General features: G+C 54.0%; 4 protein-coding genes across 4 annotated transcripts; 3 read left to right on the forward strand and 1 right to left on the reverse strand.

Moving 5' to 3' along the window:
* Nucleotides 1-5,305: 5,305 nt before the first annotated feature.
* On the forward strand, nucleotides 5,306-6,884 carry SPBR_02723 (aspartyl aminopeptidase; the record flags this gene model as incomplete). Its single annotated transcript, XM_040761026.1, has 2 exons — nucleotides 5,306-5,363; nucleotides 5,473-6,884. The coding sequence occupies 2 exons, from the start codon at nucleotides 5,306-5,308 to the stop codon at nucleotides 6,882-6,884; spliced, it is 1,470 nt and encodes a 489-aa protein (XP_040620944.1).
* A 136-nt stretch (nucleotides 6,885-7,020) lies between these two features.
* Nucleotides 7,021-10,820, reverse strand: SPBR_02211 (uncharacterized protein; the record flags this gene model as incomplete). Its single annotated transcript, XM_040760514.1, has 2 exons — nucleotides 7,021-10,401; nucleotides 10,449-10,820. 2 exons carry the CDS (start codon nucleotides 10,818-10,820, stop codon nucleotides 7,021-7,023), a joined length of 3,753 nt encoding a protein of 1,250 aa, XP_040620945.1.
* Nucleotides 10,821-12,364: 1,544 nt separating this feature from the next.
* On the forward strand, nucleotides 12,365-15,346 carry SPBR_02295 (uncharacterized protein; the record flags this gene model as incomplete). The annotated part of the gene is made up of 5 exons (XM_040760598.1): nucleotides 12,365-12,958; nucleotides 13,028-14,242; nucleotides 14,306-15,022; nucleotides 15,101-15,211; nucleotides 15,281-15,346. The coding sequence occupies 5 exons, from the start codon at nucleotides 12,365-12,367 to the stop codon at nucleotides 15,344-15,346; spliced, it is 2,703 nt and encodes a 900-aa protein (XP_040620946.1).
* A 1,422-nt stretch (nucleotides 15,347-16,768) lies between these two features.
* Nucleotides 16,769-20,509, forward strand: SPBR_02212 (uncharacterized protein; the record flags this gene model as incomplete). Its single annotated transcript, XM_040760515.1, has 2 exons — nucleotides 16,769-16,918; nucleotides 17,150-20,509. The coding sequence occupies 2 exons, from the start codon at nucleotides 16,769-16,771 to the stop codon at nucleotides 20,507-20,509; spliced, it is 3,510 nt and encodes a 1,169-aa protein (XP_040620947.1).
* Nucleotides 20,510-20,759: the final 250 nt, after the last annotated feature.

Here is a 20,759-nt window from a genome sequence, read left to right on the forward strand (position 1 = left end):
GACAAAAACTGAACCTGCAGTGTATGCTTGTCATGGCATGCGACAACCCATGCCTACCTGAATGCCAGATGGACGATGCATACGGACAACAGCATACGGAGTACACATCGGACAAGGGCTGTTGCCGGACGAGGTTTGCAAAAGAAACAAAAGGAGACTGGAAACAGACGACGTGCTTCGACAAGGCGGGGGACAAACGACGAGAAGCAAAACAGACCGAGAAAAAACAGACTATGCGGGTATGTCCACCCTTCTCCCACTCTATTTATTGAACCTACTTTCGCTTTTCTTCATCTCGCGTCTGTGGCCTGTTGTTCTCCTTCTCTGTCCCTCTAACCGTCATCAGTTACCTATGTCTACCATGCACTCCCCTTGCATAGCTTCGAGCATGCTAGAAAAAGGGCTCGCCTATCATTCAATATGTGTTTAACACAGTTACCATACGTTGCTTTTGAATACAAGGCCAAAGGTCTACGGTCTTGGCTGTCCCGCGAGTGATTTTCTTTGACTACAAAGCAAACAATGAGGGCACAATTAGCTACGACAGGAAAAGAAAATGGAAAGAGAAATGAAAAGAAAAAAGAAAAGAGACAAGAAAAGAAAGAAGAGAAAACTCACGAGGACGCTGAAAGAAAGAAATGAGGGCCAGGTGCAAAAGCGATCATGCCCAATTGGCCCAAACTTTGGCCTTGCCACGCAGCTCGGCCGGTCACACTCTGTTCTTCACCCACACCCGCCCTTGCCCCCATCCCATGGACGACAAGGTGTGGTGGACTTGGCCAGGTAAGGCAGGCCAGGGGGGCCAACCCTGCAGCGCAGCCCCTGGTCAATACAAATCATTTTCGTGGCGGTACAGCAAGTTGTCCCTAGCGTTCACTGGCAGGACAAGTACTTGATACAATGAAAATTCCAACAGAAAATCGGGATGATCGTCTGCCCCAGTAACAATGTCGGCCCTGCTTCACGCTCGACAGCGTATGATTCCGACAGCCAAAAAAGTATCGTTGTCTAACCCCGACTAAGCATTGCTGTGTGTTGTATTTCGTAGATGCTGTCGTTTTCTCAGTCGTACAGAATAGATTTGCCGAGGGATGCAGTGATTTCCTCGTCATCGTGCTGGGGACGCAAAACGCCCAAGCGATAGAGGAGACACTTGAGCCGGGCGTGATTTTGGAACATAGATGCGTGGATTCTGCGTAAGCAGGACAACGTGTGTGCAGCCGTGGCGATAACTCAAACAATGACAGTATCTTCCAACTCTTTTCTTCACATATTTTGACCACTTCGTGGCAGTTGCGACCAACATGCCGCAAAAACAAACGTTCTGCTTATCTTTTCCCCTTGTTGGATAGTCACATAAGCTCTGACACGTCTCTTGTATCTGGCTCGGCCCCTGTTCTACCTTTCTCTGGATCGTACTCCCTCGCCACCTGTCTTTTCTTTCGTCTCTCCTGCCCAATTTAGCCTGTCAGCAAACGACGAGAGACACGAAACGGGTCGTGTCTAATATATCAATATGGCAGAGCAATATAGGACCTCAGCGGGATAATCCAGCTTCACGCCGAAGGAGGGGAGGAAGAAGTGAAAGCAAAGCATCTCTAAGCAAAATACTGTAGTCGAAAGGGGGGGGATGCATTTGATGACGATCTTTTTATTCTCTGCATGTTTTTCTTTCTCTCCTTTGGCCTCACCCCTCTTGCAACAAATTAGTGTGGACCGATTCTCCGTTCACGCATACCTTTGTCCTCTTGTGCTCTGAATATGTTGCAGGTATCTTGCAGAGTATCTAGCTAGGTACTCCGAGTCTTGGATTTTCCCGGGCCGGCTACAGACCGGTTCCCAGAGTGTGTTTTCCCACGGCGCGTCCATTTTAGGCGGGCATTGCATCCTTTTTGGGGTGGGATGTGCAATCTACCTCCATACTGGGTCGAGGAAAGCATGTTCGTGTAAAAGCTCCGAAGACTCGTAAAAGCGACTGGTTCAGTCGGACGGTAGAGAGTTCAGATGGAAGAAACCATTTATCTGCGAGGAGCGAAAGCAATGGTCCACGGAAATGGGGAAGGCATACGCAAACGAAAGAATGGGTTAGTTCATCCAACGAACCCAGGAAACGGGCAGCTGTTATGTAGGCTTCTTGCAACAATTACAAAAATAATAGATTGCAATAACTGTCCTTTCGTGTCGTAAAAAAAAAACACCAAAAAACAAAACTAACCTACAATGCGGTTTCAATTTTAGCATTGTCTTTCTATGATTTAGAAATCATCAATTGAGTCTTCAACCCTCGACCTCGTAATGCCAGGTTTTGTCCCTATCGTTGCCTCGTCCAACCATTTTGGGGACCATCGAATGTCCCCAACTGCCACGTAAAATGTCTCATTGGCTCACGCACTGGGGGTACTTCCACTCAGTTGGCGCGACTTGCTCCATAATTTACATCAGGGAAGGCCTCCCGTTATTTTGTTGTCAACATCAATTCTTGGCCTGGATATTGCTTTTTGCTATGTTCTCCAAATTTGAACGCTCACACCTTTGTACGGAGTACATTGTACGTCGTAATCTTTTAGTTTCGAAATACTTAATCATAAATCGGCGAGGCCAATACGATAAGGTGGCGATCAGACACGGAGCGTTGTATCAAGAACACGCAAAGACAGGAAAGACGAGACGAATCGTTTCTTGGCAGAGATTTCGAGTGATAGATCACACTCAAGTCCCATAGAGTTCAAAAGACGACAGGCGTTGTAACGCAACTCCGGGCGATCTTGTGCGCAATTCAAGGGCAAGGATGAGGCGAGCCACGAAAGAGAATTTCTGGATGCAGGAAGATGGAAGGCGAAAAGAATGTTGGAGAAGCTGTAGGCGTTGGTGTTTATTTTATTGGACACATTTCTTTTGGTTTGTCTTTTGGTTTCTCATTTTTCCTCAAATTAAAAAAGGCATTTATGTTCACAATTCAAATCAATTCACATTTTTTGCTTATTCGGCAGAGGCAAAATGGAACGATGCGGAGAACAGCGTGTAGCTGACGCTTTCCTCCTTCTTCCCTGCCTGGTCCATAAAACGACCGGTAATGATTTTCTAGAATATTTATTTCTCGCAAAAGATCAACGGTCAAAGATCATCAGTCAATGAGCAACGAGCGCGTCCATACCTGAACTCATCTTGTTGTAATCTCGATTCAAGAACCGCCCGGGTTTGGTACCATGAGAAATTGCGGCTGGGGAGAGAAGAGACAATCCGTCTAGTGATTCGTTTCGCGTTTCATGCTTCACCTCACTTGATGTGGGAGAAAAGTTGGCAGACACGTAAAGCAACCAAACTTGAGGACTCGTAAAGCTTTAATGAAAGGGAAATGACCCAAATTGGCCACCTGCTCGTACGAAAATGCGTACGCCAACCCGTTTTGTAGTGCCTTTCCTCTGTTCCTAACTTGGTTATTATTGTAGTTTTTACATTATCGGCGAGGCGTTTTATTATGTGCATCGTTGCCATGATCGTTCACTACAGCGACCCGTCTGCGTCATTCTTTCCCTGATTTTCGGGGAACCGCGTACGCCGTATTCTATACCTTGCAGAATTTTAACGGAAGATTGAAGAAATCAAGCCGTTTTATGAACTCAGGGACGATCAGGCCTCCTTTTCCTTCCAGCTCTCACTACCAATGTCAGAAGAAAATCTGGCCTGGCCAACTGATCCATCCACGGGGGCGCACCAATGCCAGGCCATCCCCAATGAACGGCTCATTTTGTCTTTTGGCCTTCTCAAACGGTAACTAGCACTATCAGCGGCTCCACCTTAACTCGGCAGCCCTAAAGTTAGTTCCCACCCTCTTGTCTCTGCCTTTTTTTTTTTTTTTTGGATGGCGCCTCGGCGCCTGATGGGTGTTCGCTGTTGCAAAAAGGCGCAGCGAAGTTATTTCAAGTCATTTACGACAGAAAACGGAGATGTGAGCACCACATCAATAAACAAATCCACGAAAATGATACGAACCTCTTCGGCAAAAAGTCACGGTGTCTTCCAAAGAGGTCTCTATAATGGCGAGCCATCCGTGTGACCGTACTCTTTTTTTGGTCCCAACAACACATGGTGCATGAAGCCGTCAACAGCGCGAAGACGATATTCAGGTTGGAGGACAGGCGGATCCGGCCCCTCAAGTTATGTGCGTCGGTCAGTAGCTATGGCGCCTTATGAATATGCAATAACTCGATAAACTGGCGGTATACGAGGCGCCGGGAAATGCTTTGGCAGTTTATGACTATTTCTGCATGTTGCACGTATTTCTTGCCGCATGTCAGAAAACGAGGCTGGAGTCATCCTGTCACTCGGACTGCGCCTCACGCCTCACACCTGAAAAAGAATCAGTCAAGGGCAAGACCGGCCAAGGAATAGGACGAGGAGTACGAAATACTCCGTACCTCTGTAAGATCCAACGTCAGGAGGACTCGGCCTCAATACGTTTTCTGAAAGAAGGACACGAAGTACAGATTAGACAGTGGCAAAACGAGACAAAATGAACAAAATTGGCAGTCGATTTTAGATAATGCTGTGACATCTGCTCTGCCGTATTTCATATGTTGATTCTTTTTTGCTTGCTCGTCTGACGGCCAATATGTTTTATTCTCTTTCGGCTGCTTGAGAGGCATACCACCGCCTCCTCGCCGGTACGTTCGCTCGTGCAGCTCCGACAAGGCGGTCGGTTTGGGCCAATGCCATCCAATGTGTACTGCGTGTACTGCACTTCGTGTCTACACTACTCCACAATCCAACTTTGTATTGAAACCGTTATTTTGATCCAACCAGTATTCTGCAGAATTAACCTGCCTTCCATTGACAACTTCCTGAAAGGTCGTGGTATTTAGCTGGTGTCGTCCTACGCGCGTTGGGAACTGCACGTGACCAATTATAGCTGGCGGGGCCAATGACCAATGGAAATGGCAATGCGGAATTGCAGCTGCCAGAGACGGCAGGTGCTCGCTTGTTTGTGGGGGGCGGCAGTTCACAATCGCCGCTTTCGCAAACCGAAACTGCGTTTGGCGACCAACTTTGACTTCTACGTTTTCCTGCCTTTTCGTGGCTTCCTATTTTGTATACAAAGCGGCCTGGACCTCCTCCATTCCTCTGTCCATCCCTCTTTCCATAGATGCTGCAAAAGTCTGGCCGGGTGCTTTCCTCAGCAGCGGCCCTTGTTTCTTCGTATTCCCCGCTCATCGCAATCACAGCATCTCCGCCACTTGCAACATCATCTCGAGTGACCCCAAACCAGCACCTCCAGCACCGTCCGCTATCCTCCTCTTCTACCACCATGGCTCCTCCCAAGTCCGCTTACGAGTTTATTGACTTTGTCAATGAATCGCCCACCCGTACGTATTAGCAGCCTTCACCTGCGCGCCACCCCTCCTGACATCTTTGTAGCTTAGTGGATATGGATATCACGACGTTATAAATGTAAGCTGACTGCCTCCTTTTTAGCGTACCACGCCGTTGCCTCGGCTGTCGCCCGCCTCGAAAAGGCCGGCTTCCGCGCCGTGAAGGAGCGTCATGACTGGTCGTCCACGCTGAAGCCCGGCGGCAAGTACTATGTCACCCGCAACGGCTCGTCCATTGCCGCCTTTGCCATTGGCGGCAAGTGGCGGCCAGGTAACCCTGTGGCCATGATTGGCGCCCACACCGACTCGCCCTGCCTGCGTCTTAAGCCGATCAGCCGCAAGTCCAACGTCGGTTTCCTGCAGGTCGGCGTCGAGGCCTACGGTGGTGGTATCTGGCACAGCTGGTTCGACCGTGACCTGAGCGTCGCCGGCCGCATCCTTGTCCGTTCCTCCGACGGCAACATTGTCCAGAAGCTCATCAAGGTCGAACGTCCCATTCTGCGCATCCCGACGCTGGCCATCCACCTCGACCGCTCGCCCGAGTTCAACCCCAACAAGGAGACGGAGCTCTTCCCCATTGCGGGCCTTGTCTCGGCCGAACTCAACAAGCCGGCTGCGGACGCCGCCAGCTTCGTGACCGACTCGGATGACAGTGCCTCAACCACGGCGGCGGCAACGGCGCCCCTGCAGCCCATGACCGAGCGCCATCACCCGGTGCTTATCGACATTATTGCCAAGGAGGCCGGCGTCACAGCCGACGACGTCGCCGACTTCGAGCTCGTGCTGTACGACACGCAGAAATCGTGCCTCGGCGGCCTGCACGAGGAGTTTATCTTCTCGCCTCGCCTCGACAACCTTGGCATGACATACTGCAGTGTCATGGGCTTGATCGACTCCGTGGCGCCTGCTGGCAGCCTCGACGACGAGTCGGCCATCCGTCTCATCAGCTGCTTCGACCACGAGGAGGTTGGCTCTCAGTCCGCGCAGGGCGCCAACTCGGACATGTTGCCCGCCATTCTTCGCCGCTTGTCGGTCGTCCCGGCCGCGTCCTCTGCGTCGTCTCAGCCCGCGTCAGCGACCGCCTTTGAGCAGACCTGCTCCACCTCGTTCCTCGTGTCCGCCGACATGGCCCACTCCGTGCACCCCAACTATGCCGGCAAGTACGAGAGCAACCACCACCCGCTCATCAACAAGGGCACCGTCATCAAGATCAACGCAAACCAGCGCTACGTCACCAACTCGCCAGGCATTGTCCTACTGCAGGAGACCGCCCGTGCTGCGGGTGTGCCCCTCCAGCTGTTTGTCGTGCGCAACGACTCATCCTGCGGCAGCACCATTGGCCCCATGCTGTCCGCCAAGATGGGCGTCCGCACGCTGGACCTGGGTAACCCGCAGCTGAGCATGCACAGCATCCGGGAGACGGGCGGTGCCTACGACGTGGAGCATGGCATCAAGCTGTTCTCTACCTTCTTCGACCGCTACTCGGCCCTCGAGGGCAAGATTCTTGTTGATTAGCCTTTCGATATTGTATTGGAATTTTGCAACTTTTCTTCTGCCTATAACAGCTGTCCATTGTTACGATTTGACACAATCATTCCGTCAACATCCCCGTATGACTATTCGAATGGCTGGCTTGTCTGGTTGGCCATTCTCATTTCGAAAGGTTGTTTAATGCTTGGCTCACTCGATCCTGCGCCTCGACTAGATCGATATGCACACGTAACCCCTTGCCCACCACCGTTTGAAACACTGCCCGTAGGTCGCTCGGCAACATGCCGGCTTCAGACGACGTTGCCACCAACCCCGTGTTCGGCCCAAAGGCTTCCAGAAGCACATCCTTGGCACCCGGACAGGCCCGTACGGAGCGATAGTACACGTCCTTGGCCAGCGCCACCATCTTCTTGTCCACGCCACGCACCCGGACACCCCTGCCATCGCGGCGGGCCGCCACAGTCGCTGATGCCATGGCCTCCACAGCCGTCAGGTGGACAAATGCTTGCCAGAGCCGTGCGTTGCCATAGCATGTGAGGTTGTAATCGCTGCTGCCGTGTCTGCCGCCCAGCGCCCGCTCAAACGCTGCGCGAGCTGCGTGACCTTGGCCGTGGCCCGACTGCAGGGCATGTCGGATAACAAAGGCACGGCTGCTCGGACAATCGTTATCCTGCGTAAGTACGACCGTGTCCAAAATCATCTGGAGGGGGTTGTCTGGCCGCAGCTGCGACAAACCCGATGTCGATGCCGGATCGATCCAAGCAAATAGACGCAGGAAGATGCCGTTTTGAGGAAACAGAGTGACCATCTTCTGCAGGGGCGCCTGTAAATCGGTCGGGCGGTATGCCCCATGCGTGGCATGGAAGTAAATAATGCGGGCTACGCACTGGAGGAACTGTTCGTGAACGACGGTCGCTGCATAACCACGGGACTGCATTTCCTCCGAAAATGTGGTCGCAATAGCCATGGCAGCTAATATATTTCCTTGTTTCGACTGGTGTTTCTGTGGCAGTTCCTTCTCATGGTCCGTGGAAGACAGGTACTCAAAGAGCACAAAAGACTGAGCGAACAGAGCGGCCCGCCGAGCATATCCTGCTGAAATTCCAAACTCCATACCTGTACGAAGCGTGTGGCGAAGCCGTAGTGACTCTGCCGGTGATATGGGCTGGTTTACTTCCCTGGCCGTTACTGGCGTATGTAGGGTGTCTTCACGAGTGGCAGACTGCAAGGCAAGACGACGGACCGCATCGTTCTTTTGTCCACTCTCCAATTCGATCCAGGCCCAGGTTTGGCGCAAGGTCAATTCAGCCTCGACATTTGCTATACCCGTACCGGTAGTGGCAGATGCTAATACAGTGCGGGCAACATCAACGTTCCCGCGTGAAGCCTCGGCCTGTGCGTATGCCTCGTATAAAGCAGTGTTTGATATATCTTGCTTGATGAGTGTTCGGGCCGCCTTTTTGACGGCAGTCGGGTTGACCATAGCATCAACAGCAAGACTGTATAACGCCAGTTCGTTGAACCCGAACAGCCGAACAAGTTGGCGTAGTGTATTGGCCACCCATGAAGGTGGCACCGGTGCCTCTACAGCAGCTGGGTTTTGCTGGCGGAGCCAGTCGGGCAAATATCGGAACCAGCGAGGATGTGAGAAGAGCACGTCGGAGGTCCTGACAATGTGGCTGCCGTCGTAAAACAGTTCCGGCGGGCTCCGACCCGCGGTGTCGAGATCATCCACCGGGCCCTCCTGTGGGGCTTCAAGTTTTATACCGTTCACACCACCTTCTCCTGAGAGGACAACAATAGCAAGGAAAGGATCGTTGCGGGCGGTCTCAATCCAACTGCTCGTGGAAAATGCCGGCGCGAGTTGGCAGAAGAGCAGGAATGCGTCGACCAGGACCGGCTTTAATATGGGCAGTAGGGAGTCTGGGATGTGAAATAAAAGCGCACGGAGGTCCGAGAAGACGGCGACACGAAAGACGTCTTCGAACCCACCGTCGTCAATGTCGTCAATGACTCTCGCCGGAAGCTTGGCAAAATTTGCCCGTTGTCGTTCAGCAACCACCCATGCTTCAAAGAGAGGTTTGTACTCGTCCATGTCGCTGGCCTCCTCCCGGTACGCAGATTTTGCAAGCTTTGCAAAGTCCAGAGTTGGGAGGCTTTGGGTTTCTACATTGTAGTCCAACAGGGCCTCCTCGGCGTCTTCGCCAGCTTGTATTTTGGCCGCATAGCTTCGCCACCCTTGTGCCCCCTCTTCGCCAATGCGTTGGATTTCGCTGTCCCAGAACTGGCCAAGGCTGGCACCCTCAACTTCCGTAGACGGCCGTGCAAAGGATGACTCCAGAGTTGCTTGCCATGCCGCAGCTGCAAGATCTCTAAAGCCAGCATCGTACATGAATCGAGTTACACGCAGGAAGACGTAAATGATTTGGGAGTAGATTTCGGCCCCTTTTGCAGCGTCGTTCGTGAGAGCAGTCGCTTCGACTTCCAGTGCCCGCAAGCGCTCTACGCAAAAGAGCTTGATACCATCAACCGTCAACGTAGACAAGTTGGTCATCTCGAAGTCAAGGCGAGCTTTCCACAGCAGAAAGCTCAGGCCGCTCCCAGAAGCATTGTTTCGGGCCAGATCGGCCCATTGCTGTGCCAGACGCTTCGGTGTCCATACTTTGGCCCCCTCTCGCATCATCGCAAGCTCTAGTCGTTCGCGTGCAGATGGGGAGTGGACCTGCCGAAGGGCTGACTCGATAATTGACATCTTCACCGACGAAATACCAGAGATCTCTTCTTTAGTTTTAGCAGGTCCACCGCTGGTTCCTAAGATTTGATCGCCATGGTCGTTTCCAAGGAGAAGGCTTTGCTGATCTTGAAGGTCGACAAGATCTAGCCATGCGTCGACGTCTTGAGGGTCGTCCTTCACCCGCTGGTTTAGTTCGGCAAGCTTTCTTCTGGTTGTGCTGTGTGCGTCATCCCTCGCGGTGAAAAAGCCATCTTCTTCTGCATCCAAGCCGTCGTCTGACGAGGCGGAGGAGGATTCAGAATCATCTTCCTCATCGCTGTTGGTACTCTGACTAGAGTCGGCCTCGTCGTCATCGCTTTCAGATTCTGGTCCACGTCTCCGCTTCTTGGTAGTACGCAGAGAGACGAACTCGCTTTCCTTTGCCGCCTCATTGTCGTTTTTGAACATGACGGCTGGTTTTCGACGCCTTAGGGACACACCATGTTCGCGACTTGGTTCTGATTTGGTCGAGCTCTGTAGGACGCGGCGCAGCAGAGAGTTGTTCTTATCACTGAAGACAGATCCTTCAGCAGATTTCGATTCAGCACCGAATATCACCTTGGAGCCGTCTTGAACAAAGGTAAACCGTTCCCGCGCGCCTAAGATACTGCGGCCATGTCTGTAGCGATGGTAAGATGGCACGCGGCGTGCGTCGTTCGTCCCAAATTGCCAAATGAGACGATCACCGCGCGTATCGAGCGCAAACAGCGCGTCGTCACTGTCACCCACAGCCTCGCGGTATATGTCATTGTGGCTGTCCCGCCGACCCTGTTTGGCCGTTTGAGAGACAACCATTTGCGTGTCATGGTGGCCACGCTGTGTATCACGTTGCGATCTGTCATCACTCCGATGACAGTGGTCGCTGGCTTTCGAGACACATCTCTCTCTGCTGCGATGCCGAGACCGCTTTTCGTCATGAGATGCGCGTCCACCTCCGTGCCCCGGACGCTCTCGATGCTGCAGGTCTTCACGGTGGTTGTGACGGCTGTGGCGACTCGAGTACCTATCCCTATCTCTGTCGTCCGGCCCCCCTTTTGGCTGATCATGGCGAGACTTCTTGTCATGATGTCTGTCGCGGTCCCGGCCGTGATCTCCCCTTTCTCGCTCACGATGTTCGTGCCGGTGACGATCGTCGTCTTCTCGGTGGGAGCGGTGACTGTGATGGCTGCCACGACTGCGGTGCTCATAGTGACGGCTCCGGAAATCCTTGCCATCAACGCCATCTGCATTGGCTATGGACAGCCCTGTTCGGCCCTCCCGGCCATCGTGCCCTCGCGAAGCCATTTGCTTATCAGGACTGTCAGAGATGCATCAAAGCGGCGCCGCAGAATGCCTTTGTGAGAGATGGGCACTTGCGGTCAGCCACGCCGACAAAAATCAATGAAGATGGTGATGGCACCGCAAACACAGACGAAGTCCGTGCTGAGATACAGTGTGTTGGCGACTTTTCGCACGGCATCAAGGCGCTTGCTTTTGGGGCAGCACACCACCAAATTTCGAATGCGACAGCCTTGATCCAACGGAGGCGCGTGTGTGGCGGGTTTGGCGCAGCCTTGCGTGCGTGCCTTTGTTATGAACGAGCCTTTTAGCTCGTGGTGGCGTCCAGCCATTCCAAGCAACGCGAACGACACTGGGATCAAATGACGCGGCAGCCTGCTGTAGAGTCAGCTGGAACAAGCAGGCGCTTCTTTCCCCACAAATTATTGTGCATGATTAGCGCATTCCCCAGTGAAACACAGTGGAGTGGGCTGCCAAGTTGGTTCAGGATGACTGGCGCAGTGTGCTCCTTCGGCCGGTCGTTCTTTCTTGCCCTGAACCGTCAAGACCCTGGTTTTTCTCTGCCCCGTCGCACTTGCCCATGATGTCCCAAGTGATGTTTTTTAAAAATACAAAGAGCCCTTCACATCGTCCGCACCTTCCTGTCTCAACGTTCGTATCGCACGGGGAAACTCGAAGACAGATGTGATTAGCTGCCTGACGCCACCACGACGCCGTTTCCGGGCTCCACTACGACTGCTCTGGAACCTGGTTGTCCCCGTTGGCTCCTGCCCAACGCCCAAACGATCTCCAACTTTTCTGACTCCCCCTCTGCTCTTGTGTATTTGCACTTTGCATCTCCCTTCAAAACCCCAGCCACGTCTGCTGCAGCTGCGTCGTGCAAAATCCCGACCAACGAATTTTGACCAACGCATCTGAACTTGGGCTACCTGTATTCCTATCTGGCGTCGTGCTTGCCACTGCCTTGGCTCAAGGCGGGGGGATACGAGGTAATTTAACCCTCGGAATCTACGACCTTGTGATCGGCACTGTCGCTATATTCGTGGGTTTGCGTTTGTCCGGACTGAGACTCGCATATGTTGGTTTTTCACGTGGTCGAACTGTATTTCTTATTAAACGCGATTCACCCGGTACGGATCCAGCTACGACGCAAGCAAGCTCACCCCTCCCCTTTCGCTGACGAGTCGTCAATCCTTGTGACGTCTGCAGCTTCACATCGTCTACCTCAGCTAAGTGCCACTACATTCGCTTGAACTACCACACTCCATACGTGCATCTGCAGTGCACGAACCGTCCTCTGACGCCATCGGCAACGACGCCTTATGCCGACGTGCGATATTAGCCGCTTCCCACCACTTCCTTGTCTACCTTGTGGCTTTTCTCAACAGCGACGCTACCATCATAACTCCTCCCTGGTTACGCTTGCTCTTTTTCTTCTCAGTGCTTTGCTACCATGGCCGAAGCTTCTTCGGGCGTCCTGCCCGCCTACGGGAGTTCCAGCCATCTGTCGTCTGGGCCTCCGTCTCCCTCCCTATCTCGACACCACCGCTTGAGCCGACGAGGCTCCATCACAGCCGACGATCCACCAGACGAACGAACGGGTCTCTTGCAGAGCCAACGGTCGCGGACAGCACGACACCCGCATCTCAACCGGTCGCACAGCTATGCCGGAACCGCCACGCGGCACCACAGCCGGGCGGGGTCATGGGGCCAACGCCTGATCGGCGTCCTGTCTGACCGACAGGAATCCATGGCCGAGTCCAAGGCGTCCATCGCGCCCGACGAGCGGGTATGGTATGACCAGTTTACGTCGACTGACTGGGTACACGATAGCATACTAGACGCATATCGCGTCAAAGCGCTACGCAGCCGCAAAGACTTTTGGGGCCGAGTGTATGTCCTCTTTGACGGTGCGCAAGGCTGGGTGCTTTCGGCGCTAGTCGGATTTGTAGTTGCAGTTCTGGCCTATGCTATCGATGTGTCCGAGGCTGTGGCTTTTGACTACAAATATGGATATTGCACATTGGGGTGGTTTATGACCGAAAAGGTGAGCGTCTCAGATATGCGGAGGATCATACCACAGCCATGTACGAGACTGGTCAGCTAACATGTCTAGCAATGTTGTCCCAACGGGCTTTGTACCGACTGGCGTGAGTGGGCTGAAGTGCTTGGCGTTCAGGGCCTCGGTGAGATCTGGGTAGAATACGCGTTGTACATACTTGGTGTCATCGTGTTCGCTGCACTCGCCTGCCTTCTTACATTGACGACAGAGACAGTGGTGCCCTCGGCATTTCGGCTGTCCACGCTCGACGAAAACTTGGCTGCAGAGCCCGTCTCTTCTAGGCTCGAGGACGACGCTGCCGAGGATGGGGACAACGGCGTTGGCGGCAGCTCGGGTCGCATGCACTACGGTGGTGTTCACAATGCCGATGGTGGTGTCAGTTCCAGCAGCAGCCCTGCCCCTCCAGAGGACAAGCCGGCCCAGTCCCTACCCCCCATGGTGTACTTCTCTGCGGCCGGCAGTGGTGTTGCAGAAGTGCGGGTGATCCTGAGCGGTTTCGTGTTGCACGGATTCCTTGGTTTCAAGACACTTGTGATCAAGTCACTTGGTTTGGTGCTCAGTGTGGCGTCCGGTCTGAGTCTTGGCAAAGAAGGCCCCTATGTTCATATTGCAACCTGTGTCGGCAACATTGCGTGCCGCCTGTTCGCAAAGTATGACCGGAACGATGCGAAGCGACGAGAGGTGCTATCTGCGGCCGCAGCGGCCGGTGTGGCCGTCGCCTTCGGCGCTCCTCTCGGCGGTGTGTTGTTCTGTCTTGAAGAAGTGGCCTATTTCTTCCCTGCCAAAACGCTCTTCCGCACCTTCTTCTGCTGCATCACGGCGGCCTTGACCCTCAAATTTCTGAACCCGTACGGCACGAACAAGATTGTCATGTTCCAGGTGCAGTATCCCGTGGACTGGGAATACTTTGAGCTGGGAAGTTTCGTGGCTGTCGGTGTTCTGGGTGGCGTGGCTGGTGCCATGTTCATCAAGGCATCACGCCTGTGGGCCAAGTCTTTCCGAGGGGTTCCCCTGATCAAGAAGCACCCTCTCCTGGAGGTGGTGCTTGTTGCCCTTGTGACTGGCCTCATCGGCTACTGGAGCGATCTGACCAAGCTGCCTGTCGCTGAGCTTCTCTACAACCTGGCCGCGCCCTGCGACGTCACAGACAACAACCTCCAGGATCTTGGCATCTGCCCAACTGAGGTGACTGATATCCCGCCGATTTTGCTCAAACTTTTTGGCGCGTTCTTGATCAAGGGCGTCTTGACGATTGTGACCTTTGGCATCGTAAGTTTCTCCCAATTGTCCACTATTTCGGCATAGAATGACAGCTGCTGACCAGCCAACTAGAAATTGCCGGCTGGTATCTACGTGCCGTCCATGGTTGTCGGCGGTCTCATGGGTCGCATTGTAGGCCATGTCGTACAGTGGGTAGTTCTCAGCTTCCCGACATGGCCTGTTTGGGGTACGTGCCCTGCTATTGGCGAGGCATCATGCATTCAACCTGGCGTCTACGGACTGATTGCTGCCGGGGCTACGATGTGCGGTGTCACTCGGCTTTCCGTGACACTGGCCGTTATTCTGTTTGAGATTACAGGCAGCCTCGACTACGTTTTGCCGTTTTCGCTGGCCATTCTGGTCGCCAAGTGGACTGCCGATGCCATTGAGCCTCTGTCTATCTATGATCTTCTCACTGAGATGAACTCGTATCCCTTTCTGCACAACAAGCACAAGCCCGTCTTCACGTCGGATCTGGCTGATATCGTGCCACGTGTCCGCCGCAGCCGCATCATTGACATTTCATCGTCGCCGCTGGTCAAGGCCACCGTCCTGCGCCAGAAGTTGGAGATCCTTCACCGTGCAGGTGAGCTCGATGGTGGACTGCCCATTGTGCGGCATGACGTTCTCGTGGGACTGATCCCGGCCCCCGACCTTGAGTTTGCGCTCGATAGCCTGCGCGATGAGTCGTCGAGCCTGTGTCTCATGGCTTCCGTCCCGAGCATTGATGACTCAGACGATGATGACCGTGGAATCGACCCGACCGACTTCACCCCATACATTGACCCGGTACGAAACCCAGCCCTTGTCCTTGTGCACTGGTCGTGTTCGCTGTTGGCCTTTTGCTAATCATCATTGTCCTCTTAGGCCCCTGTCGCCCTTGACATCCGGTCCCCGATGGATCTCGTCCACGAATGTTTTGTCAAGCTAGGTCTTCGGTACATTTGCGTTCTTCGCGATGGTCGCTATGCTGGCATGGTATGTCCCCAATCTGCATCTACGGTGCCGTATTCAAAGATGCCATATCTGACCCGCTCCCCGTCATAGGCCCATAAAAAGACTTTTGTGAAGTACGTCCGGGACCTCGAGGAACACCAACATCACGCTTTGTAAATGGTGCTCGTACTCTCCATATTTTCTGCATCTACGCCTTTTCCATTTGTATTTTTGGGGCATTTCTGGAGTCACGGAACCTCATATGCCCGCCTTAGCAAGGGTATTGGACATACATTTCGTGGGAGCAAAGCATCCTGGGTTGCATTGTTTTTGCCGTTTATATTTCGTTTTGGACCCTTATTCTGTCCTTCTTTCTGTTCTTTTCGATCCAGGCTTTTTGTACTTGTTCCTGTGCCCTGTACTTAGGATATTGCATGGCTTTAATATAGCAACCAATTTGGACTTGTCACCAACAGGCCAACCGCATTTTTGTTACTGCGGTTCTTGGTTTGCTACAGTAGTTCTTTCTTTCTCCAATGGTGTGAATTTGAGGTTGCGGTCACCGGTTTCGTGCTCGTCCGTCTGATCGATGGCGATGCTGTATTTGTGCCAGCCAATGTGTCGTTTTCGCACCACGCCACCGATGACTCTACAACGTTTGTGTACGTCACGGGCGGTCCAAGCGGGCCGCACGGATCTAGGCCTTTTGTCCGCAGCAACGGCAGCCGTTAATGAGCGGTTGCTGAGGGTGCTGAGGATATACGATGTGGTCCAAGAAAGAAAACAAGTAAACAAAGATTGACCTTTAAAAAAAAAAAAAACAATTTCTGCTTTCCACGGCCGGGCGTGTAATTAAGCTAATGTAATTATGATCTCACTGAAGGCTTAATGTCCCACAGGAGTAGAAGATGATTTATGAAGTTACGTCGTATTTCGGGATCGTCGTGCAACTGTCCGCCACCGTTTGCGCACTACTATTTGCGTACCATCACATAAATTGCACACCTCTTGTGCACTGATGCAATAGTTTGTAAAGCGTGCCTTAATGCCTGCCTCTATCGCCTGCCTTCGAGAGCCCTCTTATGGCATCAAATTACGATGTTACGGAAGCTTGGAAGCTCACTCTTTTCGTTAGGTCTTCCTCTTTTTCATCCGTAAACGGCATGTCGACGCCCCTCTGGAAAAGATGACATGCATATCCGTCCTAAAACGGCAACGCTTAATTACGACTAAATTAGGGGGAAAAGCAACCGCCACTAAACCTACACTATCTCCACAGTTCTAGCCACATCCTCGTCCTCTGGGGCCAATCCTGGTCCCGTTTTTGACATCTTTCGTATCAACGACCGTAAGTTGCAACGACGACCACACACTGAACGTGACGACCCCCCCCCTCCCCCCCTTCATAATAAATTGACGCACTGGCAAGGAACATTGCACTGGAACGGCCACCTCTACGTCCACAATGCGAGACCACCTGGCCGCCTTTGCGCCGAGTCATGGATAGACAATAGACGACGACACCGACTTTCTTAACGAGACGGTAGCAACAAGACGCCATCCTATACCAGACCGACGGCAAGGACCACAACAGCGACCATGGCGAGGGGCTTTATGCTCTATGTGTCGGCCGCCGCCGTGGGTCTGCTCGGGTTCGGGCGGCCAGTTCCGGCTGAGGCGACCGACGCATCATCGACGGCGGCGATGACAACACCCATTCCCGATGCTGCTGCTATGGCGGAAGCGGTTGTGATTGCTTCGTCTGCAAATTCCCCTTCCTCCGAATCGACGGTCTTGATATCGTCCTCCACGTCCTCCACCGCCACCACCGTATCCGTCACCATATCGCAACCTTCCTCCGCTTCCTCCCACGCGACATCCTCCTCCCATATCTCGTCTTCCTCGTCGGTAGCAGGCTCATTCGACACCGAGACATGCCAATCAAAGACAATAAACTACATTACACATACACTTCCGCAGCAATGCCTACGGACAAGCTGGTCGAGCGCCAATGCGACGGCCACAACAACAGACACGAAGAACGGCGCGGGCTCGAGCGGGCACACCATGGCGGCACCATCTGAGACGGCATCAGCTGCAGAAACCGCTTACGGTAGGGAGGCCAAAGAGACCGACAAGGAGAAGGGGAAGGACGACGATGAAAACCAAGAAGACCTGGCCACTGAGTCATTCATGTCTTTTGAAGAATGGAAGGCTCTTCAGCTGAAAAAGGCCGGACAAGATCCGGCGGAACTGCAAGCCCGGCGCCGGCAGCACCAGAACCAGCACCAGCACCTGCACCAGCACCAGCACCATGCAGGACAGCATGCGCACGGTGCCGGCGGTGATATCAACATCGACAGCATCGGCGACGACGGCGAGATCGCGCTCGATTTTGACGTACTCAACGAAAAAGTGTCGGAGATGGCAGGCTCCGCGTCCGCTCGAACCCCCGACCAGTACCGCGGTGGAACCGGCGGAGGCCACCGGCAGGACGGTTCTGCTGCGGATGGCGGCAACGCGGCTTCCGGAAGCGGGGGTTCAGGCGCAGGCACGCAAGATGAAGCCGTGGTCTACGCGGACGGCGCGACCCAATACTATCGCAGTAAGGATGCGGGCAAGACAGGCAAAGAGCGCTTCTCGTTTGCGTCGTTTGACGCTGGCGCCACCGTCCTCAAGGCCAACAAGGGCGTCAAGAACGCCAAGGCCATTCTCGTTGAGAACAAGGATTCGTACATGCTGCTCGAATGCCGCACGCGTGACAAGCACGTCATTGTCGAGCTGAGCGACGACATCCTTGTCGACACCGTCGTCCTGGCCAACTTTGAGTTCTTCTCCAGCATGGTGCGCCGCTTTCGCGTTGGCGTCAGCGACCGCTATCCCGTCAAAGCCGACCGCTGGCGAACGCTGGGCGAGTTCGAGGCGCGCAACTCGCGCGACATCCAGCCCTTTCTGATCGAGCACCCGCAGATCTGGGCCAAATACATCCGCATCGATTTTTTGACGCACTACGGTAGCGAGTACTACTGCCCAATCTCTCTTTTGCGCGTGCACGGAACGCGGATGCTGGACTCCTGGAAAGACAGCGAGAACGGCCGCGATGGTGACGATGACGAGGAGCTTGAGAACCAGGAGCAATACGAGGGAAATGGGCAGCAGAACCAGAACCAAAACCAGTACAATCAGCAACTGGCCGAGGAAGACCGTAAACAGAAACAAGCGGACGAACACGCGCAGCATACACAGGCGGAGACCATTGCGGCATCGGAGGCATCACCAATCGTCGCCGACGGTGCTACGAAGTTTTCAGCGGACGCTGATGTATATGGCCCGGGCGGCTACACACCTTGGAACCCCGTTGCGGCGTACCTAGGCTTATTCAATGCAGATGCCGTCTGCTTATCATCAGCAACTCCCGACGGATCTTCAGACAGCTCAGTAGCAAATGCCGATGACTCTTCAGCCCCCGCGTCGTCACAAGAGCAACGACGCGCAATGCCAGTGGAGGCTCATGCGGAGATAAACAACCAGTCTTCTTCAGAGATCCCCGAGCCTGCGTCGGCCTCCTCTGTTCAACCCCCTGAGCATGCCTCAACTCCCACACATACTCAAACCGCTGCTAAACGTACGTCGGCGGAATCGGCCTCCAACCCTCCACAACCAGCTTCCACCTCGTCCATCGCATCCACCGCCTCCGATGCGTCTCAGCCCTCTCAATCATCCGAGCCAGTCGCAAGTCCCTCTCCTCCCGCGGCTAAGGCGCCAGAGCTGGATGTTTCAGCACAACCACAACCGGCAAAGCAGAAACCTGGCTCTGTTGGAAGCCAACAAACACCACCCACAACGACGACCGTACAGACGTCACATTCTAGGAACAGGGCGGCATCCGGTGGAGCGGGTGCAGCTGGTAGCTCGTCGCAGTCAGGTGGCAGCCCGTCTGGATCGACAGGCGGGTCGGGGTATACCCCAGGCGCCACGCCCGGCGGCGGTGGCCAGGGCTCTGCTTCTACTAGCTCGTCAGGCGGTAACAACAATGGTGCATCCACCGGCGGCGCCCAATCCCCACCGCCGCCGCCCATCGTGCAAGAGAGCTTCTTCAAATCCATCACAAAGCGGCTCCAGTTGCTGGAGTCCAACACGTCTCTGTCTCTGCAGTACATTGAAGACCAGTCGCGGTTTCTTCAAGAAGCTCTGCGCAAGATGGAGCGCAAACAGATCGCGCGTGTCGACTCCTTTTTAGACACCCTCAACAACACCGTTCTGTCCGAGTTACGCAACATGCGCCAGCAATACGACCAGATCTGGCAGTCGACGGTCATTGCACTCGAGACGCAGCGCGAGCAGAACCAGCGCGAGACGGTCGCCCTGAGCGACCGCCTCAACGTGCTTGCCGACGAAGTGGTCTTCCAGAAGCGCATGGCCATCCTCCAGTCTGTGCTGCTGCTCTGCTGTCTCGCCCTCGTCATCTTCTCACGGGGACTGCTGTCGAGCAGCTCGGCTTCCGTGCCGCTCGACGTCAACACCGCCACGGCTGCAGCCATGGCTGCGGCAGCTGGGTACATGCCGGCTGGCCCGGCCATGTCTCCGTCACCAGCGTCGCCTCCGTCGGCGTCGTCTTCGGTCGGTCTACGCTCGAACCTTCGGTCGCTGCGGAACAACCTACGCAATCCGTACGCGGCCTATTCCGTCTACGCCTCGGACTACCCGCTGTCGTCGTATGCGGCCGGGTCTCCACCTCCAAGCAATTTGCGAACACAGCCCATGCCTGTACGTGGCGGTGGTGCTACCAGTGCCGTCCCGGCTCCTATCAACAAGAACAAGGTCTTGCCACTAATACCGACCACGCCGACTTCGCCTTCCTCCCCAGGATCGCCTGTATCGCCGGAACCAATCCTCTCCAACGAAGGCCAGGACAGCATGTTGGACGTTGATGATCGGGCGACCCAAGTCATGCAAGAAAAGGGAAAAGGGCCCGTTCTTGTTGAACCCAAGTCTCTGACACCACCCGCCTCTCTTCGTCTGAGCGACATTGAAGAGGCTGCCGATCAACTCGAGGATGAAGAGGACAGCGGCGAAGACCATGACGAGACTGTGCTGTCGGAAGCCACGACCGTCCGCCCCGATGGAAACACTAGGACAATATTGGATTGCAGCGACAGCCTCGGCTTGTTCACACCGACTGCTGCAACACCTACAAAACTCAATGGCACGGCAGACGACTTGTCCTCGTCATCCATGACCACATCCTTTCTCCCAGGCACAGGCTCTTCAGAGGCCCCTCCAGGCCCCCCTTTGGGCCGCAAACGCCTAGCGTCACTCTCAGACGACCATAGTAATTGAGCAAAGGATGCAGGGTTGAACCCGTATCCATAACGAATGTACATAGCCTTGTATTCTATTCTTCAGCTTACGAACTGCGATGCAGTACATTAATGATAGTTAGCATAAGCGTTGTTTTGAGTAATGCTTTCATCGTGTTTAGCTTTTTGACTCTCTATGTCTAGTTTAACTTCGTTGCGAATGAGCAAATGGGCACATGACTTTTGTAAGGATTTACTTGATTTTGCTAAACTAGAGAGAACTGATTGAA

This window comes from Sporothrix brasiliensis, assembly GCF_000820605.1.
Source record: "Sporothrix brasiliensis 5110 chromosome Unknown Cont17, whole genome shotgun sequence".
Lineage (NCBI taxonomy): Eukaryota > Fungi > Ascomycota > Sordariomycetes > Ophiostomatales > Ophiostomataceae > Sporothrix > Sporothrix brasiliensis.